This window comes from Emydura macquarii, unplaced genomic scaffold (assembly GCF_026122565.2).
Source record: "Emydura macquarii macquarii isolate MOO-44397 ecotype Brisbane River unplaced genomic scaffold, CSIRO-AGI_Emac_v2 contig_1348, whole genome shotgun sequence".
Lineage (NCBI taxonomy): Eukaryota > Metazoa > Chordata > Testudines > Chelidae > Emydura > Emydura macquarii.
The window spans coordinates 17,179,950-17,197,067 of record NW_027131485.1 but is presented as its reverse complement, the minus strand read 5'-3'; the positions used below and the strand labels follow the sequence as shown (position 1 = coordinate 17,197,067).

The window sequence follows — 17,118 nt, the reverse complement described above, 5'->3', positions numbered from 1 at the left end:
AGTCCACACAGTATTTTCTATTTGTCATGCATTTGTACTTCCTGAACAAACTTGGGACAATGGCAAATAATTTAGCTCTCAATGATTGCTTAGCTTGGAAGAATTAGCTATCATTTTCAGGGTTGTTTCCACATCCAGTCCCTGGCTCCTTATTTTTTGCATTGCTGGGGGAAATCACAATTTAAACACACCACTCAGCCCTACCCTGATTTGCAGTCTACTAATGCAGAGCCAGTAGGCGGAGTTCACCTCATGCCTACAGGGAGGCTGAATTCCATGGTGCAGTTAAAGCAAAAGGAAATGATGAAGCAGTTGTGCTGGCTTGTGCTTCCTCTTGGCTTAAACACCAGTGCAGCCAAAAGTTATCACCTGATAGAGTGGGCTGTGTGTGTGGTGTATACAGAACAATCCTCCAAAGAGTATATAAAAACACAGAACTATGTAGTGAGCATAACATTTATGAGTGTATATTTTTATTTAAAAGGTGTATTTCTAATAATAAAAAGGGCTACTGGAGGAATTCAATTATAAATATTTTATTTAAGAATACTGATTACACAGGAAACTTATTTATTTCATGGATTCGTGTACATTGTTACCAGTTACATCATGAAGTGCAGTTAGGTATTTTTGTTTAAACATTTATTTGGCACTGTCCACAGTATGCTGTAAACAATATTACTTTATTATGCTTAGGCTGCAGTGCTCTCTGTGTATGTTTTCTAACAATCTGATCAACATACGTTGTGCACAATTTTACACAGTTACTGAGTCTCAGTAAGAGTTATAAAAAACACAGAGTATAATAAAAGTGAGGATGTGATAAGACTTCATTACTGGACCTTTGATTCTGTAAAAGTACAAGACTTGCTAGAGACATTTACTAAAACTTACTGCACTGATGATATGTTGAATGAACTAATTCCCAAAATGTTGTCAAATGAGGATCTTCTTAATTTGACTTTCTTCTTGATGGTATTATGCCTACTAGGACTGTGATGATAATGAGGTTTCACTGTACAGTTATTCATCAACCCTCTATTAAGTCTTTTGTAATTACATACAATTCCAAGTTTTATCCTGACTTTTTGCTTGCTATTTCCCAAACTATGAACTTTTACAGATAATCATCAGAAAACTTAGAGTCAAAAGCCTCGTCTACACTATGAGAATTCTGACCAATGAGTTCCAGAACAGGCTGCAACACACACAGGCTTACATGAATCTGCATATTTTTAAATGAGCAGAAGTGAATTTCCTTGGTTGCTAGTTGCCAGTAATTATGAAAGTTCATTGTTAGGCAGAAATATTATGGTTTTCAAAGCAGACCAGAAGATTTAGACACATCTTTCATTGAATTTATCAGAACATATGTCTAAATCTTCCGTGTTGCTGTGCAGGTCTCAACTTAAATATTTAAGTGCTTCCACTGAATTGAACTGTAGAATCTATCGCCCACTGGAAGCTTAATAGTTTAATTTGTAATACTTATCTATTGTCTCAGGACATGAAAAATTCACGAATCAGTTCAAAAAATTTTGCACTCTGAATAATGTTCAGTCGTTAAGTCTCAAAATTCAAATGTTCTATAGCAAAGAGAAAGGAAATACACAACAGCATTAGCTCAGCAAATCAGCTTAAGAAAAATATCCTTTCTACTAGATAGAGGAAAGACATATACAAAGGAGTTACCCAAAACAACTGTCTGATAATGAACAGATTAAGGGACCACTGACATTTATAGATCCTGTGGTTGGAGAGAAGAAATCCACTAAAGCAATAGAATTATTTTGCATTAGAGCTGTGCATTTAGTAAAGACTCCAGCACAACGGATCTGATGTCAGGTAATGGCTCTGTACAAAACAATGCATCTGTGGTTTGCAAAATACCTTGAATATTTGCTTAGAAGTTAGAATTGCTAAATCAATGGCTGCATATTATGGGCAAGCAGGTTAATAATCCCACAGCCCAACACATTTTAGATTGTTAAAATAAGGCTGCAGTACGTGCTTCATTTTATTTCCTAAGTTTCAGCAATTCAGAAACCTTTGGATAAAGTTTAGTGTGCGCAAGTGTGACTTTTTACATTAGGCATAACTAATCAAGGGCCCAGAAGGAATTATTCCCCCCCCCCTCACTTCCATGTACTGCACAAGTGGCAGATGCATCAGTGCCTCTGAAGAACCAGGTATAGGCTGAAGGTAGGATAGCAGACCTGATGGCTCCTTGGTCCAGTCTGGTATGGCAGGTTGTGTGTTTGTATTTATGGGAACAGAGCTGGAAGAGATTCTGTGAAATACTGTACTTGGCAGTACTGGAAAGCAGAGTTTGTTTTGAAATATCTTTTTTTCCTCCCAATCACTGTCAGACAATGGCACTTTCTGCCATCTCCCAATGGCACATCTCCTAAGCTTCTACCTCACACTCACAAGACCTGCTGCTTCCTCTGGACACGAAGTGGAGAAAGGAAAGCTACTGTGTTTACCACCTAAGAAAATATAGATATTGTGTCATGTTTAAATAATCAAATATGCAAGGCAGTGCATGTCTGCAGGGTTATTTCTTGTTTCTGCTCTGACCTGAGGCTGAAAACAGGAGTGCAGTCTAGCACTCAGGAAGTGCAGTATTCCCCTGGAAACACACTGCTCGAAGCATAGTCATTTGGGTGCACTTGCTGGGGATTGTGAAACTGATAACCAATTCCAAAGCTTCCATGTATGTCCAGAGTTTCAGTACAATGCAGCTTGACTTGGTGCTAAGCATGGGAAAAAACCAACCATTTCAGTTTACGAATTCACATTTTGTCCTGTAAGTGAATATATTTATCAATTAAGTATACTAATTTCACGATCTTAGAGGATTGGACTATTCAGTGCAAGGGAAATGTGTGTTTACTTGAAGTCTGCTAAGATGTCACTGAAGATGTTCAGAAAGAGGTGCGCGTGGTGATCCTTGAAGATCAAAGTTGGGCGGAAACGGATCGATCTGTCACCACAGCCTCCCAGCACAACACCTAAGGCAATAAGATGTACCTTAGTCACTTCTCTTTTTTTAAAGACACGGCACATACCATTCTCTCAGGATGAAGTACACCCCAGTGCAGAGGGCCAGCACAAGCTTCTCCACAGCACTGCAGACCCATGTAAAAGCATACATGGAGTTTCAATGGTGCAGAGAGGCTTGGAGCTGAACAACTGCCACAATAACAAACGAAATAAGCATGATGCTGTTTGATACTGCTCACCAGAGGTTTGAAATGTTGAAAGTAGTCCTAGCAGTGGCAAGGGAGGCCAAATAGTTTTGCAAAGAACTGACGCTCAGGCAGTGATGAAGACTGAAAGCGAGCATTAATGCTCTTACAGGGTCACGGCCTACATCACAGAACAAGATGTTTGCTAGTTTTCATCTTTGGTGTGATGTTTTGTATTTAATAGACAGTTGAGTACAGAAGGTCAAGGGTAACTATCCAAAGGGACTGGCCAACCATTTAATCCCTGCTAGTTTAAAAAAAAAAAAAAAAAAAAAGTAGAGTTTTCTCCAGATTCTGAAACAATCTATTAGTTCTCCAAATCAATCTGCAGTACTGTTAAAATCTCTGTTGCTCAGCTGGGCTATACCCACCCACACTTACCTACAGCAATAGCTAGTTTTAACATGGTCCTGAAAGTATTTCTCCTTCAGCTTTCTTTGTTGGCTCAGTTTTTATGAGCAAGAATGATATTGATTTTCTTTTAGAGTTTTTTAAAATGTTGGTCTGACAGTAATTTCAGTGGAGGGACAGCACTGAGTTCATTAATACAATGGCATGCCCTATGTGTACTCTTCTCAAGCTATCATGCAACCTTAGGTTTGGTGTACACTGCCACACTGGGTCAACGTGAGATACGCTAGTTACATAATGTAATTGGCATATCTCATCTCGAGGTACTTATGTCTACGCAGCGCGGTGTCTTCATGACGCTACATTGACAGGAGAGTTTCTCCCGTCAATGCTACCTTCCACCTTTCAGGGAGATGGACTAATTGAGTCAATGGGACAGCGCTTTCCCATCAACTGAGCGGGTCTACACAGACATAGATGCCTGCAACCACAGCAGTGTAGACATGCTTTTAGTCTTGGAAGACTAAGAATTCATAGAATCAAGAGTACATTTAAAACACGTAAGGTAGATTGTGTTTTAAATTTGGAGTCTCTAAACCTTGAAAAATAACTCTCTAAAGCGTGCATGAGAAAAAATAAATTTCACATAGAGAAGATCAAGCTTAGTTTCTAAAGTACAATAATGGTTGGTACTTTTGCTACTGTTTTAGGGAGCCTCAAGGGTTATTTCATTACTGAGTACTCCATAAGGTTTATAGCTTTCACCCCCTATTCTGGTACTTACATCTTTTTCACCATTTGCATCTTAATTTGTCTGATTTGGTTCTATACACAGGACATACGGATAGAGTTTCTGAAGCCTCAGGTCATTAAACAGGCACTTTCCAAAAATCATATTTTATTTTAAAACCTATAACGTTGCAAAGATTTTCATTGCACAGGAGTCTTATTTTATGAAAGTGCAAGATCCCAGCCCTAACTACTAATGGTAATTGTTTTACTGGTTTAGATTTTACAAAGAAAAGGTCCTGACTCCCAACCCCCACACATCAATCATTGTATAATTGTTTAAACCTAAAGAGATACAATGACAATGATTTGAGGTGCCCAACTTGAGACAAATTAGAAGGAGCCTTGTTTTCAGAGGGTGGGTGGCTCAGCACTTTTTATTTTTTGAAATTCAGGCCCCTTCCTTCTAAGGTGTCTCAAGTTGAACACCCCAAAATCCCTAGTTACTTTTGCAAATCTTGGCCAGCTACAGATACATTTGTATAGATCATCTACTATTATTATATTATAGTCTATCTGGTTGTACAAACTGTGCTGTGTCATGACATAAAATGACAGTTCTATAAACTGTAAATTATTGTAAGCTACAATGCAAAAACAGTGGATTATGGGGGGAAGGGGGGGCACGTGTGTGTGTACACACACATATATACACGATTGTGTGGTTTTAGATACACAAATACATTTCCAGTACTACCAGCCTAACTAGAACATCCAACTGTTATAGAAAAATGATTTCATTTTCTAATTAAACAATTAAAATGATAAATGGCATTATAAAATATTACTTAAAAATAAATGATAAATAAGCATGCTGATGTAAAGGTATACACTAACAAAAACCAGCCTTGGTAGAACTAATCTCTATTTTAATATAAATGTTAAAATCTCCACCTAAATGATATCAGGCAGTATGTAGAACAGAAGGGGAACATTTCTGTTGTCTTATATCCTGAGTTGTGGAAACAAACTGGGGCTTTGGTATCAAGCTTATGGAAATAGTGTTATTTCCCCAACCAGGGAAAAAAAATTTTTCTGGAACTTCTTTTCATTCACTGGTACAATGCCTGTGTGACATTCTGTGTGCGCTACAGGGGAAAAATCAAATATATGAGGGGATGTGATATTGAAAGCCACTATCCTGCATGACATGCAGACAGACTTTATCATACCTTTGTTCCTGGCTATGGTAATTAGCTTGTTCCTAGTTGCATCATCTGGAGCGTCAAATGAACAGAATGTCCCTCGCCCTCTTGCTCTGCTGATGAGATGGGGGTAACGAGCCTAGAATAAAGAGTTAAGGGAGCATTACTCCTACATCTGCTATCAGACTTCTACAGCAGAGACTCCAGTACATTTTACTGGTGAATTCTGTACCATGGGATTCTGACATGTGGACACTCTGCCTTCTCTTCCGTTTCTGCAGATATGGAAATATTACACAATTTTAATTTCTGACACAGGGCCCTGTGACCTATTTACCCAGCTGCAATAACAGCCCTGATGCAGTTTTCAGAAGCTTAGATGTCTATGGCTGATAAGAATTTGTGTTCTCGCTCACACAAGGATGTGAAAAAGTCTGACAGAGTTTATACCACAGAACCTTAAACCTAACACCACCACCCCCCATCTGGGATACTGCAGCCCACCCCACCATTGTCCTCCCCAGACCCACACTCCCACCCCCATGCATGGACTCGCTTGCGCCAAATACCTCCCAGGGATCCTCCCCACACGATGGATAGCGTCCCCCCCTCCCCATATATTTCTCTGCACACCATTGTACTCCTCAGACCTCCACTCCCACACATGGACTCACTTGCCTTCCTTGGCAAATGCCTCCCAAGAACCCTGCCCCCACGCTGGATAGCGTCCCCCTCTCCCCACATACCCCCCTGCAAGCCTCAAGTCCCACACTTCCAGCCCCTCCTACGGGGCCACAGCTCATCATGCTGCTGCCACCCTCTGATCCCCAATAACTCCCCAAATCCCCACTGCATACCATCCCCGGATATTGTATTACTGTGCCTTGTAAACCCTGACCGTTGCTTTTTTATTTTTTGCTTAAACATTTTCTAATAAAATGTTTACATCTGTTTTTATTTAGATTTTTAAAATGCATCCATCCTATACATTTAGGACACTGCCAAGGCAAAACTGAGCACAAACAGTTTACTGTATGGTGCTAGAAACGAGCTTATCTTCATGTTGCAATAAAACTGCAGGTTTTGCTAGACACAAATATATTCTGTTGCTAAAAACACATATTCACAGTAGGTATTTTCAATCTTTTGGCTTTATGATGCTTATTTCTAGTGAAGTCATAACCTTTGTTTTCTAAGAGTGACTAGTAAAAGTTAAGCTCTTTATTCCCCAAGGAAGCGCACACTGCTGTGCAGCTGGGACATAGCCTTTTTACTGAAAAGAGAAGAATGAAACGGGCAGTAGGGAATTTCTGTATAGCAAGAAAAATCTCACTCCCCAGTATAAGAGCTGCCATACCGTGTCAGACCATGCCCGTATCCTGTCGCCAACAATGGCCCAAATCAGAGCTTCAGGGGAAGTGTACAGAAGAGGGCAATTATGGAATGATCCATCCCTATCTTCTGGTAGCCAGAGGTTTACAGTTACCCCAAGAATGAAGTGGCATCCCTGACCATCATGGTTAATAGCCACTGATGGACATATCCTCCATGAACTTATTCAGTTCTTTTTTGAACTCAGTTGTACTTGATATGCACCACGCTTTGAGGAGATGGCCTTATGTATGACTGTCTCTGTGCAGCAGATTAAACTATGTCTGGTATATTCCATAGGATTCCTTTTCATTAAAAAAGAACAACAAAAAAACCAAACACATGATCAATAATTTAGTACACAAACTGAGGCAGCAAGATCTGGCATGTCCACAGGCTGAACCAATCATAACTCACTTTCATGACACAAATCCTGCAAAATGAAGTTGCGTAAACAATTTTAATTTGCGCCATAAGTCTCGAAGAAAAATAAGCCACATTTTCATTTCTCCCTGCCTGTTTGGGCAGGATGATTAATGGGCAGATTGGGAGGGAGAACAGCGTTAACCATTTGCAAACAAATGTGCTGACTGTATTATCTCCTCTTTGTCCACTTGCTAGTCACAGATTGGACAAACACTTCCCCTATCATAATCACACAGCTTCTAAGTGCCAATAGATCCCCAGTTCAAAAGTACTCCTAGCATTAGCTTAGTATTTCACAATAAATAACTGTTAAAAAAACTCTTTGTGCTAGTACACAGTAGCCTGATTATCGTAAAGGCATCAGTAAACCCATATTTTATTTGTATTAAAAACAACTTCAGTGAATGCACCAGGATTTCACGTATGAGGTGGGCCCAATCCTGCAGTCTGCAATGATCACCTTGGGGCTCAGACATCATGGTGAGCAGTGTGATATAATGACCTCAGTTGATAAAAACTCTAATACTTGTGGTGGAAAGGGCCCATCATTTCTTCGTTTTCTTGTCTAGAAGACATATGGGCCTTTTGTAGTACAAAGAGGTATTTAACTTAAAACAATAATACCAGGACAATTAAACCTCTGTACGCTGACTATTTGCAATAGTGGGGAAGGAGTTCCTTGCCCAAATTGACCACACAGTAGAAATCAGACTCATAGACTTTAAAGCCAGAAGGGACCAACATGATCTAGTCTGACCTCCTGCACATCACAGGCCACAAAAAAACAGGGTTACTTACCAGTAACTGTTGTTCTTCGAGATGTGTTGCTCATATCCATTCCAATATAGGTGTGTGCACGCCCACAATGCACAGTTCCTGGAACTTTTTTCCCCTTAGCAGACCCCGTAGGGCCGGCTCTGGTGCCCCCTGGAGTGCCACGCCCATGCCGCAGCACATGAGGCACTGCCGGCCCTACGTCCCCTCAGTCTCTTCTTTCTGCCAACTCCAACAGTGGGGACGGGGGGTGGGTGTGGAATGGACATGAGCAACACATCTCGAAGAACAACAATTACTGGTAAGTAAACCTGTTTTCTATCTTCGAGTGATTGCTCATATCCATTCCAATATAGGTGATTAAATAGCCATACCTCGGAGGTGGGTAGGAGTTACCAGTGAGCTGCCCTCAGCACGGCTCTGCCGAATCCTACGTCCTCTCTCGCCTGCTGAACAATGGCGCAGTGGGACGTGAAGGTGTGGACCGACAACCAGGTGGCTGCTTTGCAGATGTCCTGCAGGGGCACTCGCTCCAGGAATGCCAGGCCTTAGCTCTGGGTGAATGCACTGTGATGACACACGGCAGCGGCACATTCGCCTGCTCCTAGCAGCACTTGATGCAGGATGTGATCCACGCGGAAATATGCTGGGTGGAGACCGGTGATCCTTTCATCCAGTCCCCCGCCCGCGGTGAGGAGCTGCGCCAATTTCTGGAACGGCCGTGTCTTCGATGTAACAGGCCAGGGCTCGTCTCGCGAATGCCATCTCCAAACCCAGACCGTGCGGTTTGGGAAACACAGGGAGAGATCAATCGTGGTTACCACGAGGTTCGGAAACCAACCCAGGCAAGGAGCCCGGGCATGGCCTCCACTGCAGTTTATCCGTATAGAATAGTGTATAAGGGGGCTCCGAGGTCAAGGCCTTAAGTTTGGAGATCCCCCAAGCTGAGGTAATGGCCGCCCGGAAGGCTACCGTCCACGAGGCGCAGTAGAGGGCATGAAGCCATGGGTTCCCAGGGGGCAGGGCCCTATGAGTCTCGAGAGGACCAGGCTGATATCCCAGGGAGGCACTGGGTTGTGGGCCTGGGGATACCGCCTTTCCACCCCCTTGAGCACCCTGACCAACGTGGGATGGGAGAACGGGGATCTCCCCGCTAGCGGGTGATGGAAGGCGAAAATAGCTGCCAAGTGGACCATCAACTAGGCCAGCACCAGACTCCGGAGTACTCCAGGGTCGCCTGCGGAGGCAAGAGGCTGGCAGAATGCCCTGGGACTCCGCCCAAGAGGTAAACCATGTCCACTTAGCCTGATACACGACCTGTGTAGAACGGTCCCTGCTGACCAGCAGGAGTTGTGGGACCTGCACTGAGCAGGCTCCCTCTACCGCCGCCAGCCACAGAGCCTCCAGGCCGTGAGCTGCAGGGAATCCAGGACCGGGTGCAATGGGCGACTGTGGTCCTAGGAGAGATGGTCATGCCGTCTCGGGAGCCCCATGGGCGGGGCAAACGAAAGGTCCAGCAGCATGCTGAGCCAGCGCTGGTTCGGTCAGGCCAGAGCAGTGAATATGACATCCGCCCTGCCCCTGTTTATGTTCAGTAAGACCTTTGGCAGGACTGGAGTGGGCGGGAACGCATACCTGAGGGTCCCCGTCCCGTTACTGAGGAACGTATCTGAAACCAACCCAGTCTCATGACCCCGGCGCCAGCTCAGCCTTGGCACTGCGCATTCCAAACTGACACGAACAGATCCAGTTGGAGGACACCCCACTTCTGGAGGATCACAGTCACTACCCCTGAGTACAGCGACCAGTCGTGGTGGGGTAGAAATGACCTATTGAGGCAATCCGCCTCGTCGCTCCTCACACCCATGATGTGAGAGGCAGTCCAGCGGAGTCGTGCCTCATGGCGAAGCCCCAAGGATGGGTAGTTTCCTCGCAGAGAGGACGTCCCTCCGTGCCTCTTCATGTAAAATGGCTGCAGTGTTGTCCGGCAGTGCCTGCACCACTCTGCCTGTCAGGGATTGGAGGAACAGCCTGCACGCTAGGCAAATGTCTCTCAGCTCCCCCACGGTGACCTGCAAGCACTTTTCCTCCACCGACCAGAGCCCCTGAGTGCTCAAGTTAGCACCCATGTGGGCTCCCATCCCACATACGAGTCGTCGGAGCTTAAGGTGACCGACGGGATCAGTTCCATGAAGGGAACGCCCTTCCCTACTGCGCTGGGGAATTTCCACCAGTCTAGGGAGGCTAGGGTGGGCGGGGAACTGGACCACCCAGTTCAGTGGGTGTTTGCTTGGCACATATACCAAGGCCAACCATGCCTGAAGTGGCCTGTGCCTCAGGCGAGCTAGCCTCACAATGTATGTGCAGGCCGCCATGTGGCCTAACAGCAGTAGGTAGTGCCTGGCTGTTGTTGTGGGGTATCGGTGCAGCTGGGAGATGATAGAGACCAGCACCTGAAAACATGGCTGAGGCAGGAAGGTTCTGGCCCGGGAAGTGTCCAGGGTGGCCCCAAGGAACTCTATGCGTTTCACTGGGGCCAGTGGATGTCTGATCGTTTATAAGCAGACCCAGACTGCTGCATGTGGAGCAGCGTGAGTCGCGCTGTCCTGCACTGGGAACCTTGACCTACCCCTTATCAACCAATCGTCCAGGTAGGGAAAGATTTGCACATCCTTTCGCCTGAGGTGGGCCGCCATTACCGCCACGCAAGTGGTGAACACCCTTGGAGCCGAAGATAGGCCAAGGGGCAGGCAGTAAATGGTAGTAAGAGTCGGTGCTTGTTGGCTCCGGAGGATGGACCCATGAAAGTATGTGTCCTTGTAGGGTGAGGTGGCATACTAGTCTCCTGGATCCAGGCATTTTGGATAGATTGCTGCATCTCCTGGACAGGCCTGAGGGTACCAGCCATGAGCACGTCCTCATGGAACTTGCGGGGGCTATGGCCTTTCCCACCACAGCAGCAGCGTCATTTAACGTTTGGAGCACTGCTTTAGCCGGCATGATTCCTCCATGCAGGATGGCGGAAGCCAACCTCAAGGTGGGGGCCCCGCTCTTGAGCAACTCTTGGTGCGCCCTGAAATCTTACAGTGGCGCCATGTGGTCCCTGGAGACTGCCTTGTCCGGGAAGGAGTAATAGGACTACCGAGGCAAGTCTTGCGGGTGCTCCCCTTGCCAAAGGGGTGCACCCGTAGAGGGTGCGTCCACGGGGTCTGACTCCTCAACCGAGGAGTGGTGTTTATGGGCCTCAGACTGTGCCAAGGCACGGACTGTACCCCAACTAGCACTTCTGCCGCCTGCTTGGACACCTTGTAGTGGCGTCGGCTGTTCCGATGACTGCCCCACCCCCGTTGGACCCGAGCCGCCACACAGTCGGTCGTCCTTGGTCCCAGGTGCCTTGCCCACGCTGGGGACCGTGTGTTTGCTGCCTACCACTGTGGGGCAGCTCCAAAGAGCCCTCAGCCTTGTGGAGAGCTGCAGCACAGCGTGGAGTCCCGGTGCCGTGTGGACCCCGGTGCTGCATGGAGTGCAGGGCAGCTGCGAGCTCTGGCCCCGCTGCGAGCTCCGGCCCCGCTTAGGGCTGCTGTGCCAGTAGAGCCCCGCTGCCGGCAGGAGCTCCACTGCTTTCGGGAGCTCCGGCCCTGGCTTTTTTTTTTTTTTTTTTTTTTTTTTTTTTGCTGCGGTGCTGCTGTGGAGCCGGCGGGGGGTGCGGAGCCGGCGGGAGCTCTGCTGCCATTGGGAGCTCCGGTCCCGCTTGGGGGTGCGGAGCCGGCTGGAGCCCCGCTTGGTGGCCGTCTAGCGGGAGATCGTCCTCCCTGTACCGGGGATCTCCACTGCCCTTCAGGGGGACCCACACGGGCTTGCCCCGGGACCCCAGCCCCTTCTCCCTCGGCGGGGGGGGGGAGGAGGTGGCATAGGCCGGCCAACAAGGCTCATGCCGCCAGCCTGCGCATTGGCAGGGGCACTCTCCCACTCCGAAGAGTCAGGGGTGGACCCCTGCTCAGAGATGCAGACCCGGAGGGGACTCGACGGGTCGTGGTTGGTGCATCTCTGTCCTCGACCCTGCCCGTACCCATGGCGCAGGGGAGTGTCCGTGCTCCATGCGCTCTCCTCGTCGTCAGCACCGGGGATGCTGCTCCGTGCTGAGTGGAATCCGGTGCTGACGGTGCGCTCCGCACCGAGGGGGAGCAGGACGACCCGGACACAGAGCGGAGTGCTGCGATAGGAGCAAGGCTTTAAACCTGATCTCTCTGCACTGCTCACTGTTTAAAGCCTTGCATATCGTACTCTTGTCTGCTATCCCCCCAGGCACTTAAGGTACCGAGTGGGGGAGGACAGAAGGGGGTTAAACCCAGGCGGCTGGGACATAGCCCGGCCACTTTAAGTCCGTCAGGGACTTCTTCCTAAACTACAGCATTTAACAACTACTTAAACTAACTAGGTACTTTGATTAACAAAGAGATAAAAGAAGAGGAATAGCACTTGCAGAGAGCAAGTGCTAGTTCCATCCCACCGTCACGGACAGAAAGAAGAGACTGAGGGGACCTAGGGCCGGCAGTGCCTCATGTGCTGCGGCATGAGCGCGGCACTCCAGGGGGCACCAGTGCCGGCCCTACGGGGTCTGCTAAGGGGAAAAAAGTTCCAGGAACCGTGCACTGTGGCGTGCACACACCTATATTGGAATGGATATGAGCAATCACTCGAAGATAGAACCTCATCCACCCACTCCTGTAACAGACCCATAACCTCTAGTTACTGAAGTCCTCAAATCATGATTTTAAGACTTCAAGTTACAGAGAATCCACCATTTATTCTAGTTTAAACCAGCAAGTGGCCTGGGCCCATGCTACAGAGGAAGGCAAACCCCCCCCCAGGGTTTTTGCCAATCTGACCTGGGAGAACATTCTTTCTCGATCCCAAATATCACATTCGGTTGAACCTTGAGCATGTCAGCAAGACCCAGCCAGACATCTGGGAAAGAATTCTCTGTAGTAACTCAGAGCCCTCCCTGTGCAGTGCCCCATCTCTTGCCACTGGGGATATTTGCTACTAGCAGTCGCAGATGGCCACAGGCCATTGCAGGCAATCTCACATTATCAACTGGTGAGGTACATTGTGGAGAGTAGGTTGATTTAGTGCCTGACTAAATGGTAGCTGCAACCAACATAACTACTTGGTTGTAGTTCACACTTCTAGTTATTTTGGTTCAAGTTTCTATGTTGGATTAAATGTGCTCTATTTGAATGTAACTTAACTCAGTTACATTAAAGTGGCATCATAATAGGGCTCTCTTATTCTGAAATAAGTGTACACACACAGACTTGCACTGAAGTAACTGAAGGTGGGATTTGCAACCAATGTAGTAGTTTTGGTTCCGGTTACCAAGCAGATAAGCCCTGAGTCTAAAGCATCCAGGTACTGGGCACTGCCTGTGGCAGGATATGGACTGATTGGGCCACTGTGCTGATCAGAAAATTTCCATGATCCCAATCCACTCCTCTGCTCGTATTCATATAAGCATTTCACATAGTTACCTGTAAGTCCAGCAGTCCAGCCAGTAGAGCTTTCCCTGCATGGGTTGCATTGTTTAGAAGGTCTTCCCTCTTAATAACACTAATGACTTCAGCAAGCATGAGATTCTTGGAGGGATCTCCAAGCCAGGTGTTAAAAATCCGATATGGCTGGAGAAAAAGACAGAAAAAAATGTGGAAGATGTTGAGAGGCAATCTGAATTAAAGCAATGCTGTACACAGAGGAAAGTGAGTATGGGTGTCAACAAACATCTGGAACACCAGAAATGAACACTAGGCCCCTCTTTTCTGCTGTAGGAACAGAAAGCCTGCCCAAAAGGGACCAGATTCACAGTGTTTAGGAAGAATCAGGGAGAAGCCACTCTGTGCTGAGAATGACCCCGTCCTCTGTAACCTCACTGAAATGCTATAACTGAGGCCAGCGTTTAGCGCTATGTGATTTTGCCTCAGCACTTTCATTGTTTTCCCATTGGTTCTATTTCCATATGTTAAGTTTATAACTATGCACAGATCTGTAATTGTCTTAAAAAAATCTGAATAAAAGAATCTGCAGAACTTGAACAGAAGTATAGACCCCCCAAAGTACAGGGTCACATCTCACTCAGATTTGGTGCTAAAAATAAAGCATATTAGAAATACTGGGTTTGATTCTCCACTCCCTCACACCAGTTTTATACCAGCGTAAGTCCACTGAAGCATAACTTCCTTGGAGTTAGACAAGTGTAAAAGAGTGGAGAATTAGGCCCACCGTCTGTGTTTGTGGGTCTATAGAGAGTCTGTGTATCAAATAATAGCTTCATCCTACTCAAATATGCCATGTGAATGGCCACATATCAGATGAACTCAGTTGTAGGCCAGCTGAGTTTATTATATATGCAGCAAAAAAATGCTCACCAGGCATTTGAGGACAGAAGCACATCCCAAGTTTCAGCACATTTTAGAATCACTCCCAGAAATGGACCATCTTTCTTCACTCATTAACAGTTAGGATAACAGAATACAAGGCACACCAACACTTACAGCATTGGCCCTGAACTCCTCCTTGTGAAAAAATCCTCCTGTCATCATCTTCTTACTAAATGTTACCACATCAGCTGGGTCATCTAGGCCCCAGTGTTCATGGGCCCAGAACTTCCCAGTGCAGCCACCTCCTGTCTGCACCTCGTCCACCAGAAGCGCACAGCCATGCTGTTCAGAGAGATTGAGAGATCAGGGAACTTGAATTCATGTTTCCAAAACAAAATGTTCACCTCTTACTAAATACATAAATACTAGGAGTTAAAGAATAGTGCACAGAACAATATGTCAGGAGAACTGTTCTGAGTGCCTTTCTCATGTCAGTCTTTTTGAACAGTTTATGTATTAGGTCTTTGTGACTACATCATCCAAAGAAATTCAGCTATTTTTCAGTAAGGTACACAGTAATCTGGTTTCTATACAAGCCTGTGAGAACAACAGAGAAAAGAATTATGTTTTTATATAAACTGTCCCAAAACATTTCTAATGGATATTAGTAAATGCTAGGGGCGTGATTTTCAAAAGTTCAAAAAGCAGTTAGACATCAAACTCCTAATGAAAGTCCCAATGGAAGTTAGAAGCCTAACTTCCATTTGTACTTTTGAAAATCTCCACCTACAACATTACTAGCCACTCACATTTGAGACACACAGGCAACATCTGGGCACATCTGTTCTGTAGCATAAAACACTTTGGAATGATCAGGCAATCAGGTCACCCTGACTAGCTGAAAATTCCAGACCCTTTTTGAAAAAAAATGTTACTTGCAACAGAGTACTCTACTGATTCTGTGGGGCAGGGAGGTTCCTAAACCAAATTTTGAAGTCACATTAAAACAGATTACTAAATTTTCCCAACACAGTACTGTTACAACTTTGGCATGTCGTCAGTTGGGCAAGACAAGTTTTCAGAAGGAGATTATAGGAAAAACCATTGAAATGGTCTGGAGAAAATGCCAATTAACTTCAGAGGCAGGAATGAATTCTTGCAAACTCAACCAACCATTTAATGGACCTCTAAAATGTTTGATTTACCTTTCTGGCAATGTTCCGTAGCTTCCGGAAGAAGTCATCTGAAGCATGGTTGTCTCCCCCCTCTGACTGAATTGCTTCAATGATTATTCCAGCAACAATCCTCTGCTTTTTTCTGTACTTTACAATCAGATCCTCCACCTGTATATCAAACACGGATATTACATTTTTCTTCCAACACATACTTGCAAATTTCCTCCCAGAAAAACTAGTCCTTCTTAGCACCAGAAACTAGACTTCTTTGGTGCAAAGACTATTGCTGGCTGTGAATGAATCAAAAACCACAAACATTAACATGAAAGAATTAACATATAGTTGCTGCAGCAATTAGGATGGTTACCTAGTTCTTAATTATGTTAAAGTGCTATAATTTTAAACCATTTTTAATTTTAATACAGCTCACATTAATTTACAATAATGCTTTTTGAAAGTTGTAGTAAAACTTGGGGAAATAATGGAAACTGCTTTAGTTTACTATGCTAGTCAAATGATGCTGAATAAAAAACAGTTATATATTGTGCCATTAAGTGAAACCTCATCTAATCACTTTTCATTATTAGTATTACAAGGAAATCTACCAAATCCACTTCTCCAGTCATGCAAAGGTACTGCAGATGCTTTGAAATTAATCAGATTAAATAGTTCAGAAGTTTTGTTGATGGTTAGCAATATAATTTGTGCCTGGAAATTTCCACTTCCAGCTTCATGGTAACAGTTTATGCTATTTCTGAAGATGCTGATCAGCTACTATAGGGCCTTTCCAACAAATCATCAACTCTTTATATCTTTAAGTTTGTGAATTGATCCTTTGCATTATTGCTTTCTCCACTGACATGTTGGTTTTTTGGTGTTTGTCATAACAGCATGTATCTCAAAAGCATTTTGCTATGCCTGTAAGGTTTCCCTGATGTTATTTAGGTTTGAATAAGAACTCTCTCCAGTGTAACACTATGTGCCCATCTGAATGATCCCGCTGCGGAGTGATAATGCTTCATTTAGGACATCACAGCCCATTGCAGTATATTTATGAGGTCCCAAATTCATCATTGTTCTGTCAGATCACAGAGCAAGCTATGCTTGTAACCCTGGCCCTGCAGTCTTTTGTGAGGGCATACTTCCTAGTGATGGGCTTCACTGCCACTCTCAGACTGGGTCGCTAGGCTTCAGCGCCTGCTTTTCACCATGGCTCCTATGTCAGGGCCAATTTGACTTGGCTCCTTGCAGGAGTCTTCTCTTTTGGAATTTCTGTAATCACAAAATGTATGCAGCAGCACAGTCCAGTCTTTCCAGAACTAAGTCAGGGAGAACACAGTGGTCAGAGAAATGGGTTAAAATAACAAATAAAGACGACATGCAGGAACCTTACCTAAATTTCATTCTCTCCTTTCAAGTTCTGGGTAAGTTCCACTCAGCCTAAACATTCCTACTTCCAGGC

General features: G+C 45.2%; 1 protein-coding gene across 5 annotated transcripts in view; it reads right to left on the bottom strand.

The window, feature by feature from the left end:
- Positions 1-526: 526 nt before the first annotated feature.
- The window catches only part of ABAT (4-aminobutyrate aminotransferase), a 124,403-nt gene continuing 107,811 nt past the window's right edge, over positions 527-17,118 (bottom strand). For 4 of the 5 annotated variants that reach the window (XM_067551276.1, XM_067551277.1, XM_067551278.1 and 1 more), the window contains 5 exons: positions 15,687-15,824; positions 14,656-14,823; positions 13,639-13,785; positions 5,564-5,675; positions 527-3,014 (listed from right to left, as the gene is read on the bottom strand). In XM_067551276.1, the coding sequence (XP_067407377.1) occupies positions 2,893-3,014; positions 5,564-5,675; positions 13,639-13,785; positions 14,656-14,823; positions 15,687-15,824 (687 nt within the window). In that variant the 3' untranslated portion in view covers positions 527-2,892. Of the gene's footprint in view, positions 3,015-5,563; positions 5,676-7,747; positions 7,899-13,638; positions 13,786-14,655; positions 14,824-15,686; positions 15,825-17,118 lie in introns of those variants that run through there. The other variant, XM_067551279.1, reaches the window with a different exon arrangement.